General features: G+C 42.4%; 1 protein-coding gene across 1 annotated transcript; it reads left to right on the top strand.

Annotated features, from left to right (window-relative positions):
* The first annotated feature begins 319 nt into the window (after positions 1-319).
* Positions 320-18,488, top strand: LOC124002692 (zinc finger protein 271-like). The gene is made up of 6 exons (XM_046310345.1): positions 320-865; positions 1,297-1,465; positions 7,687-8,994; positions 15,641-16,045; positions 16,198-17,328; positions 17,632-18,488. The coding sequence occupies exons 1-5, from the start codon at positions 857-859 to the stop codon at positions 17,295-17,297; spliced, it is 2,991 nt and encodes a 996-aa protein (XP_046166301.1). The 5' UTR covers positions 320-856; the 3' UTR covers positions 17,298-17,328; positions 17,632-18,488.
* Positions 18,489-25,954: the final 7,466 nt, after the last annotated feature.

Genomic DNA, 25,954 nt, shown 5'->3' with positions numbered 1-25,954 from the left:
ACATAACACATTTTTGATATGACAACAATAACGTCTAATGTAACTGGCCCCTCTAACAGTACAACTGGCCCCAGCTTGGCCCCCAGTTGAAATGGTCTAGAACCGCCACTGGGTGGTAGAAGTTGGTATTTGGTTGTTATATTATTTTCATGGTAGTACAGAATTTGGAAGATCATGATTGATCGTACATTCCAGCACAGTAGGTGGCGGCATGCAAATAAACGTTTGTTTGCGGACCGCCATGATACCATAGAAGACGGTGAACCGGTGGTGGCGGTACAGCAGAATGAGCCGGCAGCAGAGTCGAGGACGGACCGGAAGTTAGGCCGGAAGCAGGAAGACACTAATGTAGCTAGCTGGTAGCTAACCATGCATATATTATTAATTGTACCGGTAAAATATTTCAATATTTTCAAACTGTAACGTTAGTAACATGCTAGTGTCCCGTAAAGCCTTCTGCTGTTTCGGGGTAAATGCGGATTGACAGAAGAATCTAACCCGGAAGCTGGCCTGGAAGAAAGAAGATGCTTATGTTGATAGCTAGCTAGCTTAGTTTGGAAGTGTCTGAAATGTGTCTGATATCATTTGATGTCGTTTAAATTAGACTTGGATTTTGCCCAACTCGGACTATATACGTGGAGCTAGCGATATTTTCAACGACCATTTCATATAGTTTTGCTATCTGGTCTAGGAAAGTAAATTATCTAGCTACCGTTGGCTGAGCTAGTTAGCTATCTGAGTTGTATGGAAGCTAATGTGACCTCGTGGTGAACTGTCGGGGATTTGAGAAGAATCTGCTTTAGTTTAATTCAGTGACCCAACTCTTTCATAGGAAAGTATTTCTGAAGAATTCACGATGGATGAGGTGAGAATGACTATAACTAATGCTAAACCAGTCGGGATGGCTATGCCTAAAGCATTAACTAGTTAGCTAATTCATTCAGCTATGTATTAAAGCTTCAATTAGTAGTGGAAACAATCACAAAGGGTGTTGCCTCCCCTCTTAGCTAATAAAAAAAAAGCTGAGAGGTGGCCTGAAGAAATGTAACCACTCTCAGATTCATAAACAGGGTTATTGATGCAAGGAGTGACCATCCATGATATGACAATGAGAGTTTTAACAATGTTTTGGGGTTATGTACTTTATTTACAAACATCGGAGTAAAACAAGTTTATATTTTGGGTTTCTGATGGGGAACCACAGAATGGTTCAATGGGTACATAGAAGTAATTCATGTCATGAAATGAATGTAGCAACTGCAGATTGCCCCTTTAACATCTCATTCTTTGTTTTAGGATTCTGCTGACCCATCCAACCCCCCTCTCTCCTGCTCCACTGAACCCAACCCTCCAGAGTCACTGGTTCCTGACTCTAACCATAGAGACATCGACAACTGCAGTGAAATACCCAGATTTAACATTGTAGTCAAGGAGGAGGAGGAGGACTGGGACGTGGATAATACTGGTAAATAAACATGCTTCATTAATTACATCTCAGAGATTATACAGGTCCATTATATATAGCTAATTGGTGACACTTTATTTGGATAGTCCACCTGTAGATTCTCTACAGACATCAGTAGCATGTCAACTAGCTATCTACTAGCCCTAACCTTACCCTTATTCTAAACATAACCCTAACCTTACCCTTATTCTAAACATAACCCTAACCTTACCCTTATTCTAAACATAACCCTAACCTTACCCTTATTCTAAACATAACCCTAACCTTACCCTTATTCTAAACATAACCCTAACCTTACCCTTATTCTAAACATAACCCTAACCTTACCCTTATTCTAAACATAACCCTGGCCCTAACCTTACCCTTATTCTAAACATAACCCTAACCTTACCCTTATTCTAAACATAACCCTAGGTTCTTACTCTGGGAGGAAACATAACCCTTACTTCTAAACATAACCCTAACCTTACCCTTACTCTAAACATAACCCTAACCTTACCCTTATTCTAAACATAACCCTAATTGTGTATTCTGCATAGCAATGATAACCATGTATTCTAAACATAACCCTAACCTTACCCTTATTCTAAACATAACCCTAACCTTACCCTTATTGAAACATAACCCTAACCTTACCCTTATTCTAAACATAACCCTAACCTTACCCTTATTCTTCTAAACTTATTCTAAACATAACCCTAACCTTACCCTTATTCTAAACATAACCCTAACCTTACCCTTATTCTAAACATAACCCTAACCTTACCCTTATTCTAAACATAACCCTAACCTTACCCTTATTCTAAACATAACCCTAACCTTGAACCCTTATTCTAAACATAACCGGAAATGGTCTAACCTTACCCTTATTCTAAACATAACCCTAACCTTACCCTTATTCTAAACATAACCCTAACCTTACCCTTATTCTAAACATAACCCTAACCTTATTCCTTATTCTAAACATAACCCTAACCTTACCCTTATTCTAAACATAACCCTAACCTTACCCTTATTCTAAACATAACCCTAACTTACCCTTATTCTAAACATAACCCTTATTCTAAACATAACCCTAACCTTACCCTTATTCTAAACATAACCCTAACCTTACCCTTATTCTAAACATAAACATAACCCTAACCTTACCCTTATTCTAAACATAACCCTAACCTTACCCTTATTCTAAACATAACCCTAACCTTACCCTTATTCTAAACATAACCCTAACCTTACCCTTATTCTAAACATAACCCTAACCTTACCCTTATTCTAAACATAACCCTAAACCTTACCCTTATTCTAAACATAACCCTAACCAAACCCTTATTCTAAACATAACCCTAACCTTACCCTTATTCTAAACATAACCCTAACCTTACCCTTATTCTAAACATAACCCTAACCTTACCCTTATTCTAAACATAACCCTAACCTTACCCTTATTCTAAACATAACCCTAGCCATAACCTTAACCTTATTCTAAACATAACCCTGGCCCTAACCTTACCCTTATTCTAAACATAACCCAAACCTTATTCTAAACATAACCCTAACCGTACCCTTATTCTGAACATAACCCTAACCGTACCCTTATTCTGAACATAACCCTAACCGTACCCTTATTCTAAACATAACCCAAACCTTATTCTAAACATAACCCTAACCGTACCCTTATTCTAAACATAACCCTAACCGTACCCTTATTCTAAACATAACCCTAACCTTACCCTTATTCTAAACATAACCCTAACCTTACCCTTATTCTAAACATAACCCTAACCCTTATTCTAAACATAACCCTAACCGTACCCTTATTCTAAACATAACCCTAACCTTATTCTAAACATAACCCTAACCGTACCCTTATTCTAAACATAACCCTAACCGTACCCTTATTCTAAACATAACCCTAACCGTACCCTTATTCTAAACATAACCCTAACCGTACCCTTATTCTAAACATAACCCTAACCGTACCCTTATTCTAAACATAACCCTAACCGTACCCTTATTCTAAACATAACCCTAACCGTACCCTTATTCTAAACATAACCCTAAACCTTACCCTTATTCTAAACATAACCCAAACCTTACCCTTATTCTAAACATAACCCAAACCTTATTCTAAACATAACCCAAACCTTATTCTAAACATAACCCTAACCGTACCCTTATTCTAAACATAACCCTAACCGTATTCTAAACATAACCCTAACCTTATTCTAAACATAACCCTAACCTTATTCTAAACATAACCCTAACCTTATTCTAAACATAACCCTAACCTTATTCTAAACATAACCCGTACCCTTATTCTAAACATAACCCGTACCCTTATTCTAAACATAACCCGTACCCTTATTCTAAACATAACCCGTACCCTTATTCTAAACATAACCCGTACCCTTATTCTAAACATAACCCGTACCCTTATTCTAAACATAACCCTAACGTAACATTGGCAAGCAGTTGCCTATCAACAGATAGATAGTCCATCTACAGATAGTGTGACCATCTGTTTAATTCAATAAAAGGTTAATTGTTTATGGAATAAAAACACAGGACAGTGACCGATAATAGCTATAAAATAGTCATACGTTTTGTTTACCCCTTGAATCATTCCATGTCATTTCAGGTAGCCATGACAACCACCATCACAATGATTCTTATGAAATTGCGTCTGTAGTTAGTAACAGATAAGATTCGCTTTCCTGCAACATAATTTTTTTGTTGAAATTACATGTAAATCTCTGAGAAATGAAGCTAATTGATTCCAACCAAATGGGCCCTTTAGATTTATAGGATTCACATAATAGTCAATAAATACCCACATCTGATATGGATCAAACCTAGTCCTTCCATTGAGTAAGATACACTACGTGGCCAAAAGCTCTCGAATTTTGTCTCTCCGAGTCCGTATGAGTGTTGCAGCGATGGGACAAGAATGGATCAACCAATTAGATATCACGAAAAAGGGGTAAAAAAAACAACAACATGTAAATTTTTATTGAAAACATTTATAAAATAGAATCAATCACACAGCCATGCAATCTCCATAGACAAACATTGGTAGTAGAATGGCCTTACTGAAGAGCTCGGTGTCTTTCAACGTGGCATCATCATTGGACTGAAGAGCTCAACTGCCCCGGTCGGTTGTAAGTGCTGTTATTGTGAAGTGGAGACGTCTAGGAGCAACAACGGCTCAGCCGCATGGTGGTAGGCCACACAAGCTCACAGAACAGGACCACAGAGTGCTGTAGCGTGTACAAATCATATGTCCTCAGTTGCAACACTACCGAGTTCCAAACTGCCTCTGTTGCAACACTACAGAGTTCCAAACTGTCCTCAGTTGCAACACTACCGAGTTCCAAACTGCCTCTGTTGCAACACTACCGAGTTCCAAACTGTCCTCTGGAAGCAACACTCACTACCGAGTTCCAAACTGTCCTCTGTTACAACACTCACTACCGAGTTCCAAACTGTCCTCTGTTGCAACACTCACTACCGAGTTCCAAACTGTCCTCTGTTGCAACACTCACTACCGAGTTCCAAACTGTCCTCTGTTGCAACACTCACTACCGAGTTCCAAACTGTCCTCTGTTGCAACACTCACTACCGAGTTCCAAACTGTCCTCTGTTGCAACACTCACTACCGAGTTCCAAACTGTCCTCTGTTACAACACTCACTACCGAGTTCCAAACTGTCCTCTGTTACAACACTCACTACCGAGTTCCAAACTGTCCTCTGTTACAACACTCACTACCGAGTTCCAAACTGTCCTCTGTTACAACACTCACTACCGAGTTCCAAACTGCCCTCTGTTACAACACTCACTACCGAGTTCCAAACTGCCCTCTGTTACAACACTCACTACCGAGTGGAAAGCTCCCCGCCATTGGAATCTGGAGCATCGGAAACATGTTTTCTGGAATGATGAATCACACCTCACCATCTGGCAGTCCGACGGACTAATCTGGGTTTGGCAAAGGACAGAAGAACGCTACCTGTCCGAATGCATTGTGCCAACTATAAAGTTTGGTGGAAGTGAGTCCATATCAAAGTGAGGCCATATTAATGCCCATGATTATGTAATGAGATGTTTGCCGAGCAGTGACCACATACTTTTGGCCATGTAGTGTATGAGAAATCCAATACAATTCTCAAAAGGCACCAACCGACCCCACACCCCAATGCCAATCTCACCCTAACAACCAGTGTATAGTATGAGTTCTCTATGTTTGACAAGTAGAAGCTGCGGCTTGGAGTATTGCTTCTCCATACTATGTAATGCATTCCCTGTGAATCTGGTGATGTTTTTTTTTCTCTGTTCAGAGAAATTAGCCATTTAAATAACTTGCATTATTTACCATACATTTGTGTGCAAGTACCAGTTTTTTTCCCAATAAATGCCACTATTCCTGCTACTGCCACATCATTTGATCAATTTTACTGGTCTCCTGTGTTTATTAAATGGATCAAATCATTTTCCATGCAACTTTGGGTAAAAAACCAATAGCTTTTTATCATAATGAAAATATATTGTGTGGTCATCCTCACAAGTCAAGCCAGTCCTCCCATGAAAGCAATTGTTTGTCCATCTCTTAGCAGCTTGATGCTTTAACCAAACTCTAGTGGGCAAAACCTGGTTCCTCCACAATAATTAATGGCAAATAATGCAAGCATCTTCAATGGTGAATTTTGTCTGAACAGGGATTAAAATAAAATCACCAGATTCACAAGGAGTGCATTACAAAGAAGCAATACTCCAAGCCGCAGTTCTCATCAGACATACAGTGACTTGTGAAAGTGTTCACCCCCCTTGGCATTTTTACTATTTTGTTGCTTTTACAACCTGGAATTAAAATAGATTTTTTTGGGGGGTTGTATCGTTTGATTGACACAACATGCCTACAACTTTGAAGATGCAAAATATTTTATATTGTGAAACAAACAAGAAATTAGACAACAAAAAAATGAACTTGAGCGTTCATTACTATTCACCCCCCCAAAGTCAATACTTTGTCGAGCCACCTTTTGCAGAAATTACAGCTGCATGTCTCTTGGGGTATGTTTCTATAAGCTTGGCACATCTAGCCATTGGGATTTTTGCTCAATCTTCAAGGCAAAACTGCTCCAGCTCCTTCAAGTTGGATGGGTTCCGCTGGTGTACAGCAATCTTTAAGTCATACCACAGCTTCTCAATTGGATTGAGTTCTGGGCTTTGACAAGGCCATTACAAGACATTTACATGTTTCCCCTTAAACCACTTGAGTGTTGCTTTAGCAGAATGCTTAGGGTCATTGTCCTGCTGGAAGGTGAACCTCTGTCCCAGTCTCAAATCTTTGGAAGACTGAAAGAGGTTTCCCTCAAGAATTTCCTTGTATTTAATGTCATCCATCATTCCTTCCATTCTGACCAGTTTCCCAGTCCCTGCAGTCCCTGATGCTGCCACCACCATGCTTCACTGTGGGGATGGTGTTCTCGTTGTAATGAGAAGTGTTGGCTTTTCGCCAGACAGCGTTTTCCTTGATGGCCAAAAATCTAAATTTTAGTCTTATCTGACCAGAGCACCGTCTTCCATATGTTTGGGGAGTAACCCACATGTCTTTTGGCAAATACCAAACGTGTTTGTTTTATCGTCACTATTCCGTAAAGGGTTCGGCAGGGTAGCCTAGTGGTTAGAGCGTTGGACTAGTAACCGGAAGGTTGCCAGTTCAAATCCCAGAGCTGACAAGGTACAAATCTGTCGTTCTGCCCCTGAACAAGGCAGTTAACCCACTGTTCCTAGGCCGTCATTAAAAATAAGAATTTGTTCTTAACTGACTTGCCTGGTTAAATAAAGGTAAAATAAAAAAATATATTACTATTATTATATTATATATATATTATATACAAGGCACTGTAAAGAACTGATACTGTAACACTGGTTGTCTGGGTGAGATGGGGGTGACTTTTGACCATTTGAATTGGATGTCTGGTACTTATTATATATTACTATATTTACTGAAGAGCATATGAATCCCTTAAATTAGAATGGCCAATTTGGGTGCAATCAATTAGCTGTATTCCTCAGAGATCAAATCACATCATTTGAACACAAATGTTTCTGGAACGCTTGTGTTATCTAACTATAGAAACGATTTCAGAACGCGGGTGTTAAAAGCCTCTTGTGTTTTTTGAGGTTGAATGACCCCCCCCTCCCCCCTTTATTTTCCAGTCGAACGAGGAGCGAGTTCTAACTCCAGCTCTAGTGATGGGGCACCAGCAGAACCTGAACAGCACCAGGAGAATCCTAGAGCTAAGAAGTTTTGGCGCTGCCCAGAATGTGGAATAGAGATCGCTCACCCATCTAATTTCAATAGACACCTGAGAACACACACAAACCTTGCTAAGGAGTCTTCCGTCTGTCCAATATGTGGGAAAGATTTTGTTCACCCCTCCAAACTGAAGAGACATTTCCGAACACATACAGGAGAGAAGCCTTACCAGTGCTCTGTGTGCGGGAAGCAATTCACACTGAAACCCCACCTGGAAAGACATCAGATGACCCACCCTGGAGAGAAACAGCCAGACGCGACAAAGAAGCACCCGTGCTCCGATTGTGGAAAGGAATGTTTCTCTGCATATGAACTGAAGATGCATATGAGAAAGCACACAGGGGAGAGACCTCACCAGTGCTCCTACTGCGAGATGAGCTTTGGCTGTAAGGGAACTCTATCGAGACACGTACGACGCCATACAGGAGCACCCACACCGAAACCTTACCAATGCTCACAGTGTAGGAAGAGATACGAGTCACCGTCGAGGCTCAGGCAGCATCAGACTGTGCACACTGGAGAGAAACCTTACGAGTGCTCTGATTGCGGGAGGGGTTTCGCTTCGACCGAAGGTCTTCGCAAACGTCATTGCAGCCATGCCAGTAACCATAGCAACCATTGTACACTGGGAATTGCAGATACAGCATTATCAGGCAGTCAAACTATGAATATCAAGATCGAAGACGAGGAACAGGAGCTGGCAATTAATGTCAAAGAGGAGGAGGAAATTGTTGTTTTTGTCAATGCTGATAGAGAGAAACCTTACCGGTGTACTTCCTGTAAAAATACCTTTGTTCACCGTAGCTCTCTAGCAAGACACAAACAATCCCACACGAGTGTCGCACAATACAGCTGCTCAGAATGTGGGAAGGAATTCAGCCAATCGTGGACTTTAAAGATACACATGCAACAGCACACCGGAGAGAAACCACACCACAGCTGTCGGTGTGATAAGAGTTTCTCAGCTTCACCACTCCACAAAAGACACCAGCGAGTTCACACTAAGGTGAAACCTTACCCCTGCTCTCACTGCAGAAATAAATTATCCTCGCCAGCAAATCAGTCCTGTCTCCATGCTGGAGAAGGACCTGAGGCTAGCCTGAGCCAAGCTCCTGGACAGGGATCACAGCAGCAGGTGTCTGCAGCGGTAGAGGAGTCTGTTGTACTGGATGCCAAAGTGAAAGAGGAGGAGGAGGATCCTGCTTTCGGTGAGTAAAAGTGTTTGTTTTGTACTATAAATTTGATATTTAATGGGTCCATACTTGCGACCTCTTGCTTAAGCTTTAACCATGAGAAAACGTAGCCCTTTGCTAACGCGACCAGCTGATAGCTTGAGAAAACGTAGCCCTATGCTAACACAACCAGCTGACAGCATGAGAAAATGTAGCTCTGTGCTAACACGACCAGCTGACAGCATGAGAAAACGTAGCCCTATGCTAACATGACCAGCTGACAGCATGAGAAAACGTAGCTCTGTGCTAACACAACCAGCTGATACCATGAGAAAACATAGCCCTATGCTAACACGACCAGCTGATACCTTGAGAAAACGTAGCCCTATGCTAACACGACCAGCTGATACCTTGAGAAAACTATATATACAGTACCAGTTTAAAGTTTGGACACACCTACTCATTCAAGGGGTTTTCTTTATTTGTACTATTTTCTACATTATAGAATAATAGTGAAGACATCAAAACTATGAAATACAGTGCCTTGCGAAAGTATTCGGCCCCCTTGAACTCTGCGACCTTTTGCCACATTTCAGGCTTCAAACATAAAGATATAAACTGTATTTTTTTGTGAAGAATCAACAACAAGTGGGACACAATCATGAAGTGGAACGACATTTATTGGATATTTCTTTTTTAACAAATCAAAAACTTAAAAATTGGGCGTGCAAAATTATTCAGCCCCTTTACTTTCAGTGCAGCAAACTCTCTCCAGAAGTTCAGTGAGGATCTCTGAATGATCCAATGTTGACCTAAATGACTAATGATGATAAATACAATCCACCTGTGTGTAATCAAGTCTCCGTATCAATGCACCTGCACTGTGATAGTCTCAGAGGTCCGTTAAAAGCGCAGAGCGCATCATGAAGAAAAAGGAACACACCAGGCAGGTCCGAGATTCTGTTGTGAAGAAGCAAGGAACACACCAGGCAGGTCCGAGATTCTGTTGTGAAGAACAAGGAACACACCAGGCAGGTCCGAGATCATGAAGAACAAGGAACACACCAGGCAGGTCCGAGATACTGTTGTGAAGAACAAGGAACACACCAGGCAGGTCCGAGATACTGTTGTGAAGAACAAGGAACACACCAGGCAGGTCCGAGATACTGTTGTGAAGAAACAAGGAACACACCAGGCAGGTCCGAGATAATGTTGTGAAGAAACAAGGAACACACCAGGCAGGTCCGAGATACTGTTGTGAAGAAACAAGGAACACACCAGGCAGGTCCGAGATACTGTTGTGAAGAAACAAGGAACACACCAGGCAGGTCCGAGATACTGTTGTGAAGAAACAAGGAACACACCAGGCAGGTCCGAGATACTGTTGTGAAGAAACAAGGAACACACCAGGCAGGTCCGAGATTCAAGGAACACACCAAGGTCCAGATTCTGTTTGAAGAAGCAAGGAACACACCAGGCAAGAGATTCTGTTTAAACGAGATCCCAAGGAACACACCAGGCAGGTCCGAGATACTGTTGTGATATTGACATGGAAGGAGTATCAGACCACTGCAAATCTACCAAGACCTGGCCGTCCCTCTAAACTTTCAGCTCATACAAGGAGAAGACTGATCAGAGATGCAGCCAAGAGGCCCATGATCACTCTGGACGAACTGCAGAGATCTACAGCTGTGGTGGGAGACTCTGTCCATAGGACAACAATCAGTCGTATATTGCACAAATCTGGCCTTTATGGAAGAGTGGCAAGAAGAAAGCCATTTCTTAAAGACATCCATAGAAAGTGTTGTTTAAAGTTTGCCACAAGCCACCTGGGAGACACACCAAACATGTGGAAGAAGGTGCTCTGGTCAGATGAAACCAAAATTGAACTTTTTGGCAACAATACAAAACGTTATGTTTGGCGTAAAAGCAACATAGCCCATCACCCTGAAGACACCATCCCCACTGTCAAACATGGTGGTGGCAGCATCATGGTTTGGGCCTGCTTTTCTTCAGCAGGGACAGGGAAGATGGTTCAAATTGATGGGAAGATGGATGGAGCCAAATACAGGACCATTCTGGAAGAAAACCTGATGGAGTCTGCAAAAGACCTGAGACTGGGACGGAGATTTGTCTTCCAACAAGAAAGACCAAAACATAAAGCAAAATCTACAATGGACTGGTTCAAAAATAAACATATCCATGTGTTACAATGGCCAAGTCAAAGTCCAGACCTGAATCCAATCGAGAATCTGTGGAAAGAACTGAAAACTGCTGTTCACAAATGCTCTCCATCCAACCTCACTGAGCTCGAGCTGTTTTGCAAGGAGGAATGGGAAAAAATTTCAGTCTCTCGATGTGCAAAACTGATAGACATACCCCAAGCGACTTACAGCTGTAATCGCAGCAAAAGGTGGCGCTACAAAGTATTAACTTAAGGGGGCTGAATAATTTTGCACGCACAATTTTTCAGTTTTTGATTTGTTAAAGTTTGAAATATCCAATAAATGTCGTTCCACTTCATGATTGTGTCCCACTTGTTGTTGATTCTTCACAAAAAATACAGTTTTATATCTTTATGTTTGAAGCCTGAAATGTGGCAAAAGGTGCAAAGTTCAAGTGGGCCGAATACTTTCGCAAGGCACTGTAACACATATGGAATCATGTAGGATCCAAAACAATTTATTTTATATTTGAGATTATTCAAAGTAGCCACCCTTTGCCTTGATGACAGCTTTGAACACTCTTGGCATGCTCTCAACCAACTTCACCTGGAATGCTTTTCCAACAGTCTTGAAGGAGTTCCCACATGCTGAGCCCTGGTCCTGTATAAAATTGGTAAAATAGCCCTTACACAGCCTGGAGGTGTGTTAGGTCATTGTCCTGTTGAAAAACAAATGATAGTCCCTCTAAGCACAAACCAGATGGGATGGCATATCACTGCAGAATGCTGTGGTAGCCATGCTGGTTAGGTGTGCCTTGAATATTATAAATAAATCCCTGACAGTGTCACCAGCAAAACACCACCACACACCACCACCTCCGTGCTTCACAGTGGAGATGCGGAGATCATCTGTTCACCTACACATGCGGAGATCATCCGTTCACCTACTCTGCGCCTCACAAAGACATGGCGGTTGGAACCAAAAATCTAAAATTTGGACTCATCAGACCAAAGGACATATTTCCACCGGTCTAATGTCCAGTGCTCGTGTTTCTTGGCCCAAGCAAGTCTTTTCTTCTTATAGGTGTCCTTTACTACCGTCAGTAGTAGTTTCTTTGCAGCAATTCGACCATGAAGGTCTGATTCACACAGTCTCCTCTGAACAGTTGATGTTGAGTTGTGTCTGTTACTTGAACTCTGAGGCATTTATCTGGGCTGCATTCTGAGGCTGGTGAATCTAATGAATGTATCCTCTTCCACAGAGGTAACTCTGGGTCTTCCTTTCCTTTGACGGTCCTCATGAAAACCAGTTTCATCATAGCGCTTGATGGTTTTTGCTACTGCACTTTTTGCTACTGCAACCTTCATGCCTTAAAATAATGATGGATTGTCATTTCTCTTTGCTTATTTGAGCTTTTCTTTCCATAATATGGACTTGTTTTTACCAAATAGGGCTATCTTCTGAATTACCAACCTTGTCACAACACAACTGATTGGCTCAAACGCATTAAGACGGAACAAAATTCCACAAATTCACTTTTAACAAGGCACACCTGTTAATTGAAATGCATGAAGCTTGGTTGAGAGAATACCAAGAACGTGCAAAGCTGTCATCAAGGCAAAGGGTGGCCACTTTGAAGAATCTGAAATATAAAATATATTTTGATTTGTTTAACACTTTTTTTTTGGTTACTACATGATGCCATGTGTGTTATTATCACTGTTTTTCTACAATACAGAAATGAGTAAAAAATAAAGAAAAACCCTTGCAAGAGTAGTTTTCCAAACTTTTGACTGGTCCTGTATGTCCACGCTGAGGATGGAATCCCACTGTGTAAATGTACAAATGATGATAAAACCCTTTTTGTGTAAGAGCTGTTTGAAACTGCCGCCTGAAATTTTAGCCTGTTGTGTTGGGATCGTTTGATTACCAAAAACAACGAGACGGACTACAGGTCGGAGGTCAGGGCCCTTCCACCAGGATAATAACCTCTCCGTCAACGTCAACAACATGAAGGAGCTGATCCTGGAGACGGCCTACAGGTCGGAGGTCAGGGCCCTGGTGGAGTGGAGCCAGGGAAATAACCTCTCCGTCAACAACATGAAGGAGCTGATCCTGGAGACGGCCTACAGGTCGGAGGTCAGGGCCCTGGTGGAGTGGAGCCAGGGAAATAACCTCTCCGTCAACGTCAACAACATAAAGGAGCTGATCCTGGAGACGGCAGAGAGAGAGACGAAGGTGGTGAAAAGCTTAAAGCTTAAGGCCCATCACTGACAACCTGAAATGATCCATTCACACAGGCCATGTGGTGAAGGCATAACAGCGCCTCTTCAACCCCCCAGGAGGCTCAGGAAATTTGACTTGGCCCCTAGAGAGCCTCAAACTTCTACAGATGCACCATTGAGAGCATCCCGTCGGGCTGTATCACCGCCTGCTACGGTAAATGCACCGTCCGCAACCACAGAGGGTGGCGCCTTCAGCCCAACGCATCACTGTTCACCCTGCTACCATCTAGAAGACCATCATAATGGACTTCAGCCACCCGAGCCACATCCTGTACACCCTGCTACCATCTAGAAGATCATCATAATGGACTTCAGCCACCCGAGCCACATCCTGTTCACCCTGCTACCATCTAGAAGACCATCATAATGGACTTCAGCCACCCGAGCCACATCCTGTACACCCTGCTACCATCTAGAAGATCATCATAATGGACTTCAGCCACCCGAGCCACATCCTGTTCACCCTGCTACCATCTAGAAGACCATCATAATGGACTTCAGCCACCCGAGCCACATCCTGTTCACCCTGCTACCATCTAGAAGATCATCATAATCTGCCGTTGTTATAGCAGTGTACATAGACACTGTTACTAGCTGGCTACCACCTTAGACTGCTGCCCTATGGACATAGACACTGTTACTAGCTGGCTACCACCTTAGACTGCTGCCCTATGTACATAGACACTGTTACTAGCTGGCTACCACCTTAGACTGCTGCCCTATGTACATAGACACTGTTACTAGCTGGCTACCACCTTAGACTGCTGCCCTATGTACATAGACACTGTTACTAGCTGGCTACCACCTTAGCCTGCTGCCCTATGGACAGAGACACTGTTACTAGCTGGCTACCACCTTAGCCTGCTGCCCTATGGACAGAGACACTGTTACTAGCTGGCTACCACCTTAGCCTGCTGCACTATGGACAGACACACTGTTACTAGGTGGCTACCACCTTAGACTGCTGCCCTATGGACATAGACACTGTTACTAGCTGGCTACCACCTTAGCCTGCTGCACGATGGACAGAGACACTGTTACTAGGTGGCTACCACCTTAGACTGCTGCACTATGGACAGAGACACTGTTACTAGGTGGCTACCACCTTAGCCTGCTGCCCTATGGACAGAGACACTGTTACTAGCTGGCTACCACCTTAGCCTGCTGCACTATGGACAGAGACACTGTTACTAGGTGGCTACCACCTTAGCCTGCTGCCCTATGGACAGAGACACTGTTACTAGGTGGCTACCACCTTAGCCTGCTGCCCTATGGACAGAGACACTGTTACTAGGTGGCTACCACCTTAGCCTGCTGCACTATGGACAGAGACACTGTTACTAGGTGGCTACCACCTTAGCCTGCTGCACTATGGACAGAGACATTGAACGCTGGTCACTTTAATAATGTTTACATCCTGATTTACCCACCTCATATGTATATACTGTATTCTAGTCTATGTTTGTCCTATATAACTACTGTTGTACACACCGTTCCTATTCATATACTGTCTATACATTGTATATATATTCCGGACTGTTCTGATATAAATCCCACCAAAAAGTATGTTTTGTTTTGTATTGTTAGGTAACACTGCACTGTTGGAGCGAGAAACATAAGCATTTACATTTAAGTCATTTAGCAGACGCTCTTATCCAGAGCGACTTACAAATTGGTGCATTCACCTTATGACATCCAGTGGAACAGTCACTTTACAATAGTGCATCTAAATCTTAAAGGGGGGTGAGAGGGATTACTTATCCTATCCTAGGTATTCCTTAAAGAGGTGGGGTTTCAGGTGTCTCCGGAAGGTGGTGATTGACTCCGCTGTCCTGGCGTCGTGAGGGAGTTTGTTCCACCATTGGGGGGCCAGAGCAGCGAACAGTTTTGACTGGGCTGAGCGGGAGCTGTACTTCCTCAGTGGTAGGGAGGCGAGCAGGCCAGAGGTGGATGAACGCAGCATTTAGCTTCACCTGCTATAACAACGGCAGAATACTGTGTACACGACCAATAACATTTTATTTGATTTTAAGTGGAACAACCTTGATTTGGAGGTTTAAAATATGCTTCTGGTGGTTAGCTTAGGGCTAACTGTGCCAGGTTATCTCATGGGAAAAGCTAACATGTAGCATTTTGGGGAAAAGTATGGACCCTATAATTTTACAATATTTATTTTCTGTTTCGTCAGGAACAAACATTTTGAGTTAATCCATATTTATGTCGTTACCACAGAAGAGAGACCTGACCACTGCTCTGAGAGTGAAGGGAGTCCCTCTGCATCAGGACTACCTGAACAACACCAGGGGAATCACACAGCTAAGAAGATTCACTGCTGTTCAGTTTGTGGAAAAAACTGTCACAAGTTATCAAAACTACAAATACACATGAGAACTCACACAGGAGAAAAACCTTACTCCTGCTCTGTCTGCGGGAAGCAATTCAGTGACAAAGGAAACCTGAAAAAACACCAGACGTTGCACACAGGAGAGAAGCTGTACAGTTGCGCCGTGTGCGGGGAGAGTTTCTCTTCATCGTCAAATCTTACCAAACACCAGAGAACGCACACAGGAGAGAGTCATGGTTTTACACCAGCACTGGTAATCATAGTGAAAGAGGAGGACGAGGATCCTGCTTTTGGTAAGTCTAAGGTACTTATTATGTAAGGGCTTGGATTGCAAAAACATTTTTATACATATTTGTATAACTTTCAGTTATTCACAGGACAAAAAATATTTTTAGTTACAGTTCCAAATTTTCGCATAGTTTATCCATCCCATCTTATCCCACAGCAGAGAGACATGACCACTGCTCTGACAGCGAAGGGAGTCCCTCTACATCAGGACTACCTGAACAACACCAGGGGAATCAAACGGCTAAGAAAATTCACTGCTGTTCAGTGTGCGGACAAGACTGCAAAAAGTTATCAAAACTGGTAATACATATGAGAATACACACAGGAGAAAAGCCATACCCTTGCTCTGTGTGTGGAAAGCAGTTCCGTGTAAAAAGACATCTTCAAGACCACCAGATAGTGCACACTGGAGAGAAACCTTACGTCTGCTCCAAATGTGACAAGAGGTTTGGTTTTGCCTCAGCCTTGAAAAGGCACCAGTGGTTACACGCAGAAGAGAAACCTTATTCCTGCTCTGTGTGTGGGAAGGGTTTTAGCTTACAATCACGCATGAAGGAACACTTCCTGATGCACTCAGGAGAGAAACCCCACTCCTGCTCTGTCTGTGGAAAGAGTTTCAGCCGTCCAGATCAGTTAAAGGACCACTCTCTGCAACACGCAGGGAAACCCCACCACTGTTCTATGTGTGAGCAAAGCTTTGCCTTGTCTAAACAACTCCTGAAGCATGAGAAGACTCACACCGGAAAGAGACCTTATAGTTGCTCTGTATGTGGGAAGAGTTTCAGCGAGAAGGCGTATCTTGAAGACCACCGGTCAGTGCACACTGGAGAGAAACGACACCCTTGCCCTGATTGTGACAAGAGGTTTGGATGTGCTTCGTCCCTGCGTAAACACAGACTGTTGCACATGGAAGGGAAATCCCACTCCTGCTCTGTGTGTGGGAAGAATTTTTCTGAAGCACGTTACTTGAAGGAGCATTTCCGGACACACACTGGAGAGAAACCTTTCTCCTGCTCTGTCTGTGATAAGAGTTTTGTAAGATCAGCAGGCCTTAAAGTCCACCTCAGATATCATACAGGAGAGAAACCTTACAGCTGTCCTAAATGTGGCCAGAGCTTCATTAGTTCTCAAAAACTTCAGAGACATCAGAAAACTCATGCTGCTTTACCACCTGTTGAGTTTCAAAACCCTGTTACAATTGAAGGAGAGCGGGAGGGAGAAGATGAGGAAGTTGGTGGTCTGATTCATTCAGCTTGAGAAGAGGTTGGTTGGGATCTTCATCGTCTCGGTAAGTGGAAGCAGAACAGCCATGAATTACATGAATACAATATTGACTTTGAATGAACATCGCTCTTTTATTTAAAAATCCAATGCCAATATATTTTTTAACTCCATATGAATTTTATTTTTATTAAGTACCCTGCTGTGATTGTTTTCAATTAAAATAAACAAATATCTTCGTAGATGAGAGCAAATTCTCAAGCAAGAATTTTATTACTTTCATATTTTCACAGTATTTTTTTCCCCAACCTCATAGTGAAATCACATCACTGCAATGGACCTTTTAACCTGTGTTGTCTCATTCACACAGACGAGAGTTCGGAGGGGAGAACCTCTACATCAGGAGAACCTAAAGAAACCTAGGGGAATCTCAAAGCTCAGAGATACAGTTGCTCTGTGTGTGGGAAAGACTGGCAACTGTTATTTGATCTGAAAAAGACAAAATGACAGTGCACACAGGAGAGAAATCGTACAGCTGTCCTGTGTGTGGGAAGAGTTTTAGACGAACAGACCTCACGAAACAACACCTCTGGACACACAAAGGAGACACATGGGGAGAAACCTTACCCCTGTTCTGTCTGTGGGAAGGCTTTAACAAGATCATCAGACCTTAACATACACAGTAGAGTTCATACAGGAGAGAAACCTTACAGCTGTGCTGAATGTGGCCAGAGACTCAACACTCCTCAGAGTCTTGGGAGACACAAGAAGAGACGCCACATCTTACTTCCTGAGGAGGACCAGGCTGGCGGGGTCAAGACTGAAGAGCCCAAGACTGAAGAGCCAATAGTGTCATAGATGAAGAGGAGGCAACCTCTTATGTCAACGGTAACATGGGGGGAAACAAGAACTAGCCCTGAACATCTTGACGTAAAATATATACAGTGCATTCGGAAAGTATTCAGACCCCTTGACTTTTTACACATTTTTTTTAACGTTACAGCCTTAATCTAAAATGGATTAAATTGTTTTTTTCCCCTCATCAACATTCACACAACACCAATGACAAAGCAAAAACAGGTATTTTTTCCCGTAAATTCCACATTTATATACAGTTGAAGTCGGAGGTTTACATATTCCTTAGCCAAATACATTTAAAATACGTTTTCCACAATTCCTGACATTTAATCCTAGTAAAAATTCCCAGTTAGGATCACCACTTTATTTTAAGAATGTGAAATGTCAGAATAATAGTTGAGAGAATTATTTATTTCAGCTTCTATTTCTTTCATATATATGCTATATATATATCATCACATCCTCAGTGGGTCAGAAGTTTACATACACTCAATTGGTATTTGGTATAATTGCCTTTAAATTGTTTAACTTGGGTCAAATGTTTTGAGTAGCCTTCCACAAGCTTCATTTTCTTCATTCACATAATTTTCCTTCCTCATGATGCCATCTATTTTGTGAAGTGCACCAGTCCCTCCTGCAGCAAAGCACCCCCACAACATGATGTTGCCACCCCCGTGCTTCACAGTTGGGATGGTGTTCTTCGGACTTGCAAGCCTCCCTCTTTTTCCTCCAAACATAACTATGGTCATTATGACCAAACAGTACTATTTTTGTTTCATCAGACCAGAGGACATTTCTCCAAAAAGTACGATCTTGGTTCCCATGTGCAGTTGCAAACTGTAGTCTGGCTTTTTTATGGCGGTTTTGGAGCAGTGGCTTCTTCCTTGCTGAGCGGCCTTTCAGGTTATGTTGATATAGGACTCGTTTTACTGTGGATATAGATACTTTTGTACCCGTTTCCTCCAGAATCATCACAAGGTCTTTTGCTGTTGTTCTGGGATTGCTTTGTTCTTTTTCGCACCAAAGTACGTTTGTCTCTAGGAGACAGAATGCGTCTCCTTCCTGAGCGGTATGATGGCTGCATGGTCCCATGGTGTCTATACTTGCGTACTATTGTTTGTACAGATGAACGTGGTACCTTCAGGCGTTGGGAAATTCTTGGCTGATTTCTTTTGATTTTCCCATGATGTCAAGCAAAGAGGCACTGAGTTTGAAGGTAGGCGTTGAAATACATCCACAGATACACCTCCAATTGACTCAAATAGCCTATCAGAGGCTTCTAAAGCCATGACATAATTGTCTGGAATTTTCCAAGCTGTTTAAAGGCACAGTCTAATGTATGCAAACTTCTGACCCACTGGAATTGTGAATCAGTGAAATAATCTGTAAACAATTTTTGGAAAAATGACTTGTGTCATGCACAAAGTAGATGTCCTAACCAACTTGCCAAAACTATAGTTTGTTTAACAAGACATTTGTGGAGTGATAGAAAAACGAGTTTTAATGACTCCAACCAAAGTGTATGTAAATGAGTTTTAATGACTCCAACCAAAGTGTATGTAAATGAGTTTTAATGACTCCAACCAAAGTGTATGTAAATGAGTTTTAATGACTCCAACCAAAGTGTATGTAAACTTCTGACTTCAGCTTTAAGTATTCAGACCCTTTACTCAGTTCTTTGTTGAAGCGCCTTTGGCAGTGATTACAGCATAGTCTTCTTGGGTATGATGCTACAAGCTAGGCACACCTGTATTTGGGGAGTTTCTCCCATTCCTCTCTGCAAATCCTCTTAAACTCTGTCAGGTTGGATGGGGAGCGTCGCTGAGCAGCTATTTTCAGGTCTCTCCAGAGATGATTGATCGGGTTCAATTCCGAGCTCTGGCTGGGCTGCTCAAAGACACTCAGAGACTTGTCCCGAAGTCACTCCTGTGTTGTCGTTGTCCTGTTGGAAGGTGAACCTTCGCCCCGGTCTGAGCGCTCTGGAGCAAGTTATCATCAAGGATCTCTCTGTCCTTTGCTCTGTTCTTCTTTCCCTCAATCCTGACTAGACATTCAGTCCCTTCTGCTGAAAAACAGGTGTGTGCCTTGACAAATCATGTCCAGTCAGTTGAATTTACACCAGGTGGACTCCTATCAAGTTGTAGATACATCAAGGTTGAGCAATGGAAACAGGATGCACCTGAGCTCAATTTAGAGTCTCAGCAAAGGGTCTGAATACTTATTTAAATAAGTTTATTTTATTTTATTTTTGCCAACAAAGAAATTGCCAGCGTGTCTAAAAACCTGGTTCAGCTTTGTCGTTGTGGGGTATAGTGTCGCATTGTGGGGCATTGTGGGGTATAGTGTCGTTGTGGGGTATACTGGGGTATAGTGTCGTTGTGGGGTATAGTGTCGTTGTGGGGTATAGTGTCGTTGTGGGGTATACTGGGGTATAGTGTCGTTGTGGGGTATAGTGTCGTTGTGGGGTATAGTGTCGTTGTGGGGTATAGTGTCGTTGTGGGTTATAGTGGGGTATAGTGTCGTTGTGGGGTATAGTGGGGTATAGTGTCATTGTGGGGTATAGTGTCATTGTGGGGTATATAGTTGTGGGGTATAGTTGTGGGGTATAGTGGGGTATAGTGTCGTTGTGGGGTATAGTGGGGTATAGTGTCGTTGTGGGGTATAGTGGGGTATAGTGTCGTTGTGGGGTATAGTGTCATTGTGGGGTATAGTGTCGTTGTGGGGTATACTTGGGTATAGTGTCGTTGTGGGGTATAGTGTCATTGTGGGGTATACTGGGGTATAGTGTCGTTGTGGGGTATAGTGGGGTATAGTGTCGTTGTGGGGTATAGTGTCGTTGTGGGGTATAGTGTCGTTGTGGGGTATTGTGGCATGGGGTATTGTGGCATTGTGGGGTATTGGGTTTTTATGTGGCATTGTGGGGTATTGTGGTAGTATGGGGTATTGTGGGGCGTTGTGGGGTATTGGGTATTATGGGGCATTGTGGCATTGTGGGGTATTTTTGTGTCGTTGTGGGGTATTTTTGTGTCGTTGTGGGGTATTTTTGTGTCGTTGTGGGGTATTTTTGTGTCGTTGTGGGGTATTTTTGTGGCGTTGTGGGGTATTGAGGCGTTGTGGGGCATTGTGGTGTATTGAGTCGTTGTGGTATATTGAGTCGTTGTGGTGTATTGGGTTTTTATGGGGTATTGTGGGGTTGTAGGGTGTTGTCATTGTGGGTTATTGTTGTGTCATGGGGTATTGAGTCGTTGTGGCATTGTGGGGTATTGGATTTTTATGGGGTATTGTGGCATTGTGGGGTATTGAGTTGTTGTGGGGTATTGGGTTTTTATGGGGTATTGTGGCATTGTGGGTTGTTGTGTCCTTGTGGGTTATTGTGGCGTTGTGGGATATTGAGTCACTGTGGGGCATTGTGGGGTAATGGGGCATTGGGGTATGGCATTGTGGGGTATTGGGTCTTTATGGGGTATTGTCGTGTTGTGGGGTGTTGTGTGGAGATAGATGAGGATTTTATAATTCATCCATTTTAGAATAAGGCCGTAACAGGATGTGTAAAAAGTCAAGGGGTCTGAATAGTTTCTGAAGGCCCTGGTGTATGTTTACAAGAAGTTCTCTTTTATTTCGTTGTTTATACTCAACAAAGACGGCTAAATATTATGAAAATATGTTATCTGTAGTGTTGTCGAAAAATAAAGAGCCAAGTAAATAATGACTTTGATTGGTTCTTTCATTTGTGATACACGGTAAGCAAATGTCATTGACAGAGTTACCTGGTAATGGAGGAGAGGATAATAGAGATGGCACTGCAGGGTTGGGGTGAATTTCAATACCCTATGAAAGTGACGTGTCATTTTAACTTCTGGGTTCTGGTTTTGTAGGCTAAAAATGGGCTCCAAATGGTCATCTTCAAATTCATTTGAGATATATAGTACCAGGCAAAGGTTTGGACACACCTACTCATTCCAGGGTTTTTCATTATTTTCTACTATTTTCTACATTGTAGAACAATAGTGACGACATCAACACTATGAAATAACACATGGAATCATGTAGTAACCAAGTGTTAAACAAAAATATATTTGAGATTATTCAAAGTAGCCACACTTTGCCTTGATGACAGCTTTGCACGCTCTTGGCATTCTCTCAACCAGCTTCATGAGTAATGCTTTTTTCCCCCAACAGTCTTTAAGGAGTTCCCTCATATGCTGAGCACATGTTGGCTGCTTTTCCTTCACTCTGCGGTCCAACTTATCCCAAACCATCTCGATTGGGTTGAGGTCAGGTGATTGTGGAGACCAAGTCATCTGATGCAGCCCTCTATCACTCTCCTTACACAGCCTGGGGGTGTGTTTTGGGTCATTGTCCTGTTGAAAAACAAATGAGAGCCATTTTCATCATAGCGCTCGATGGTTTTTGCGACTGCATTCGAGGAAACTTTCAAAGTTATTTACATTTGACGGATTTGTTATGTTGAGCTGTTCTTGCCATAATGTGGACTTGGTCTTTTACCAAATAGGACTATCTTCTGTAAACCAACCCTACCTTGTCACAACACAACTGATCGTCTCAAACACATTAAGAAGGAAAGAAACTCCACAAATTAACTTTGAACAAGGCACACCTGTTAATTGAAATGCATTCCAGGTCACCAGTGGTGGAAAAAGTACTAAATTGTCATAAGTGTAAAAGTATAGATACCTTTATTAGAAAATTACTTAAGTAAACGTGAAAGTCACCCAGTAAAATACTACTTGAGTAAAAGTCTAAAAGTATTTGATTTGAAATATACTTAACTATCATAATTAGAAGTATTACTAATTACAACTTCCTTGTATTAAGAAACAACAGATGGGACAATTGTCTTGTTTTATTTACAGAGAGCCAGGGGCTCCAACACTCGGACATAATTTACAAACAAAGCATTTGTGTTAAGTTATTCCGCCAGATCAGAGACAGTAGGGATGACCAGGGATGTTCTCTGTTTAGTTATTCCGCCAGATCAGAGGCAGTAGAGATGACCAGAGATGTTCTCTGTTTAGTTATTCCGCCAGATCAGAGACAGTAGGGATGACCAGGGATGTTCTCTGTTTAGTTATTCTGCCAGATCAGAGACAGTCAGGATGACCAGGGATGTTCTCTGTTTAGTTATTCCGCCAGATCAGAGACAGTAGGGATGACCAGGGATGTTCTCTGTTTAGTTATTCTGCCAGATCAGAGACAGTAGGGATGACCAGGGATGTTCTCTGTTTAGTTATTCCGCCAGATCAGAGGCAGTAGAGATGACCAGGGATGTTCTCTGTTTAGTTATTCCGGCAGATCAGAGACAGTAGAGATGACCAGGGATGTTCTCTGTTTAGTTATTCTGCCAGATCAGAGACAGTAGGGATGACCAGGGATGTTCTCTATTTAGTTATTCCGCCAGATCAGAGACAGTAGGGATGACCAGGGATGTTCTCTGTTTAGTTATTCCGCCAGATCAGAGACAGTAGGGATGTTCTCTGTTTAGTTACTCCGCCAGATCAGAGACAGTAGGGATGACCAGGGATGTTCTCTGTTTAGTTATGACCAGGGATGTTCTCTGTTTAGCCAGATCAGAGACAGTCGGGATGACCAAGGGGTTATGACCAGTAGGGATGGGATGTTCTCTGTTTAGTTATTCTGCCAGATCAGAGACAGTCGGGATGACCAGGGATGTTCTCTGTTTAGTTATTCCGCCAGATCAGAGACAGTCGGGATGACCAAGGATGTTCTCTATTTAGTTATTCTGCCAGATCAGAGACAGTAGGGATGACCAGGGATGTTCTCTGTTTAGTTATTCTGCCAGATCAGAGACAGTAGGGATGACCAGGGATGTTCTCTGTTTAGTTATTCCGCCAGATCAGAGACAGTCGGGATGACCAGGGATGTTCTCTGTTTAGTTATTCTGCCAGATCAGAGACAGTAGGGATGACCAGGGATGTTCTCTATTTAGTTATTCTGCCAGATCAGAGACAGTCAGGATGACCAGGGATGTTCTCTGTTTAGTTATTCCGCCAGATCAGAGACAGATGACCAGGGATGTTCTCTGTTTGTTATTCTGCCAGATCAGGATGATTGTTCTCTGTTTAGTTATTCCGCCAGATCAGAGATCAGGATGACCAGGGACTATTTAGTTCATCAGAGACAGTCAGGATGACCAGGGATGTTCTCTATTTAGTTATTCCAGGATGATGACAGAGACAGGGATGTTCTCTTGATAATGACCAGGGATGTGTGAATTAGACCATGTTCCTGTCCTGCTTAAGCATTCAAAATGTAACTAGTACTTTAGGGTGTCAGGGAAAATGTATTGGTAGTACTTTAAAGTATTTTAACTGAAGTACTTTACACCACTGCAGGTGACTACCTCATGAAGCTGGTAGAGAGTGTGCTAAGCAGTCATCAAGGCAAAGGGTGGCTACTTTGAAAAATTGTAAATATATTTTGTTTTGTTAAAACACTTTTTTTGGTTAACTACATGACTCCATATGTGTTATTTCATAGTTGTGATGTTTTCACTATTATTCTACAATGTAGAAAAACCCTTGAACGAGTAGGTGTGTCCAAACTTTTGACTGGAACTGCATAGTAAAATGTATGTGTTTTCATATCGGTTTTCAACTTATTTGATGCCCAAGGAGTACGAAGCCAAAAGGTTAGATTTCATTCATCATAAACTACAACTCCCAACATGACTATCTTTCGAGAGTTTGCAGCAGGAGAGAACAAGCTGCCTGCTCTCATTTAGGATATCAAGGCCGACCGGTGTACTGAGGCAGTGGTTTCAGAAAGTTAGAGTCCCCCATTATAATCAATGGGAATATGGCAAACTTCATGGTCAATATTCGTTAACATTATTTTTTCGTTACACAATATGACCAATACTTTTGACCAAGTCAGTTAAGAACAAATTCTTATTTTCAACGACAGCCTAGGAGCAGTGGGTTAACTGCCTGTTCAGGGGCAGAACGACAGATTTTTATGTTGTCAGCTCAGGGGTTTGAACTTGTAACCGGTTACTAGTCCAACGCTCTAACCACTAGGCTACCTGCCGCCCCCAAACAAGGTATCTCCTTGAACCGATTATTTAAAAATCACACACATCCCAATGAAAGGGAGCAGTACTGAGCTTAGCCTTCAACGTCACTTCCTGGAGTAGCTCAAACTGCATGTGATCTTTCCAAAAACTCCTCCATATAGCAAGATGGCGACATGCTGAAATGACACTTCCTGATCTTGAAACGCGCCACTGAGACTTCACATAGAAAACAATGGGGTGACGCCGTTGATGGCTTCGGCCTTATTTTATACAGTCTGGTTTGCAGGACTACAAAAAAAAAACGCTGGCAGGTTCAGTCACAAAACCCAGTATAATATTTTTACCACGCTCCAGTATGGTAACAAGGCTGCAAGAGTGGTAGTTCAAATTTCTAACTTTAGGAGATGGGTATTCGTTTCTGAGCGTCAAATATTTTGATAAAAGGCAACGGTTTATGAGCAAATGTATATATCTTAAATGACCGTGTTTTCATGACTTTGATCATGTAATCTTGAAGCCCATTCAAGAGATTATGGGACACGACCCAGAAGTAACGTGGAAGTGGCCCTCACCAGAGGAAAAGGAACAGTGTCCAACTCGGCTGGAAATCTTTCTCTCTCCAGCAGGTGGCGTTGTTTCGCATGGAGGCCAAAGAGATTGTCGGATTTGTTCAACAACAAATAATTATTTGCTACCAGAGTTTTATATGGTCTAATAGACGTTTCGTAAAGCTTAAGTTGTTACGAGTGTACTTATATAAGTAGGACACGTGACATCCCCG

The sequence above is a fragment of the Oncorhynchus gorbuscha genome, linkage group LG18 (genome assembly GCF_021184085.1).
Source record: "Oncorhynchus gorbuscha isolate QuinsamMale2020 ecotype Even-year linkage group LG18, OgorEven_v1.0, whole genome shotgun sequence".
NCBI lineage: Eukaryota > Metazoa > Chordata > Actinopteri > Salmoniformes > Salmonidae > Oncorhynchus > Oncorhynchus gorbuscha.
This window is presented reverse-complemented; position numbering and strand designations above follow the sequence as displayed.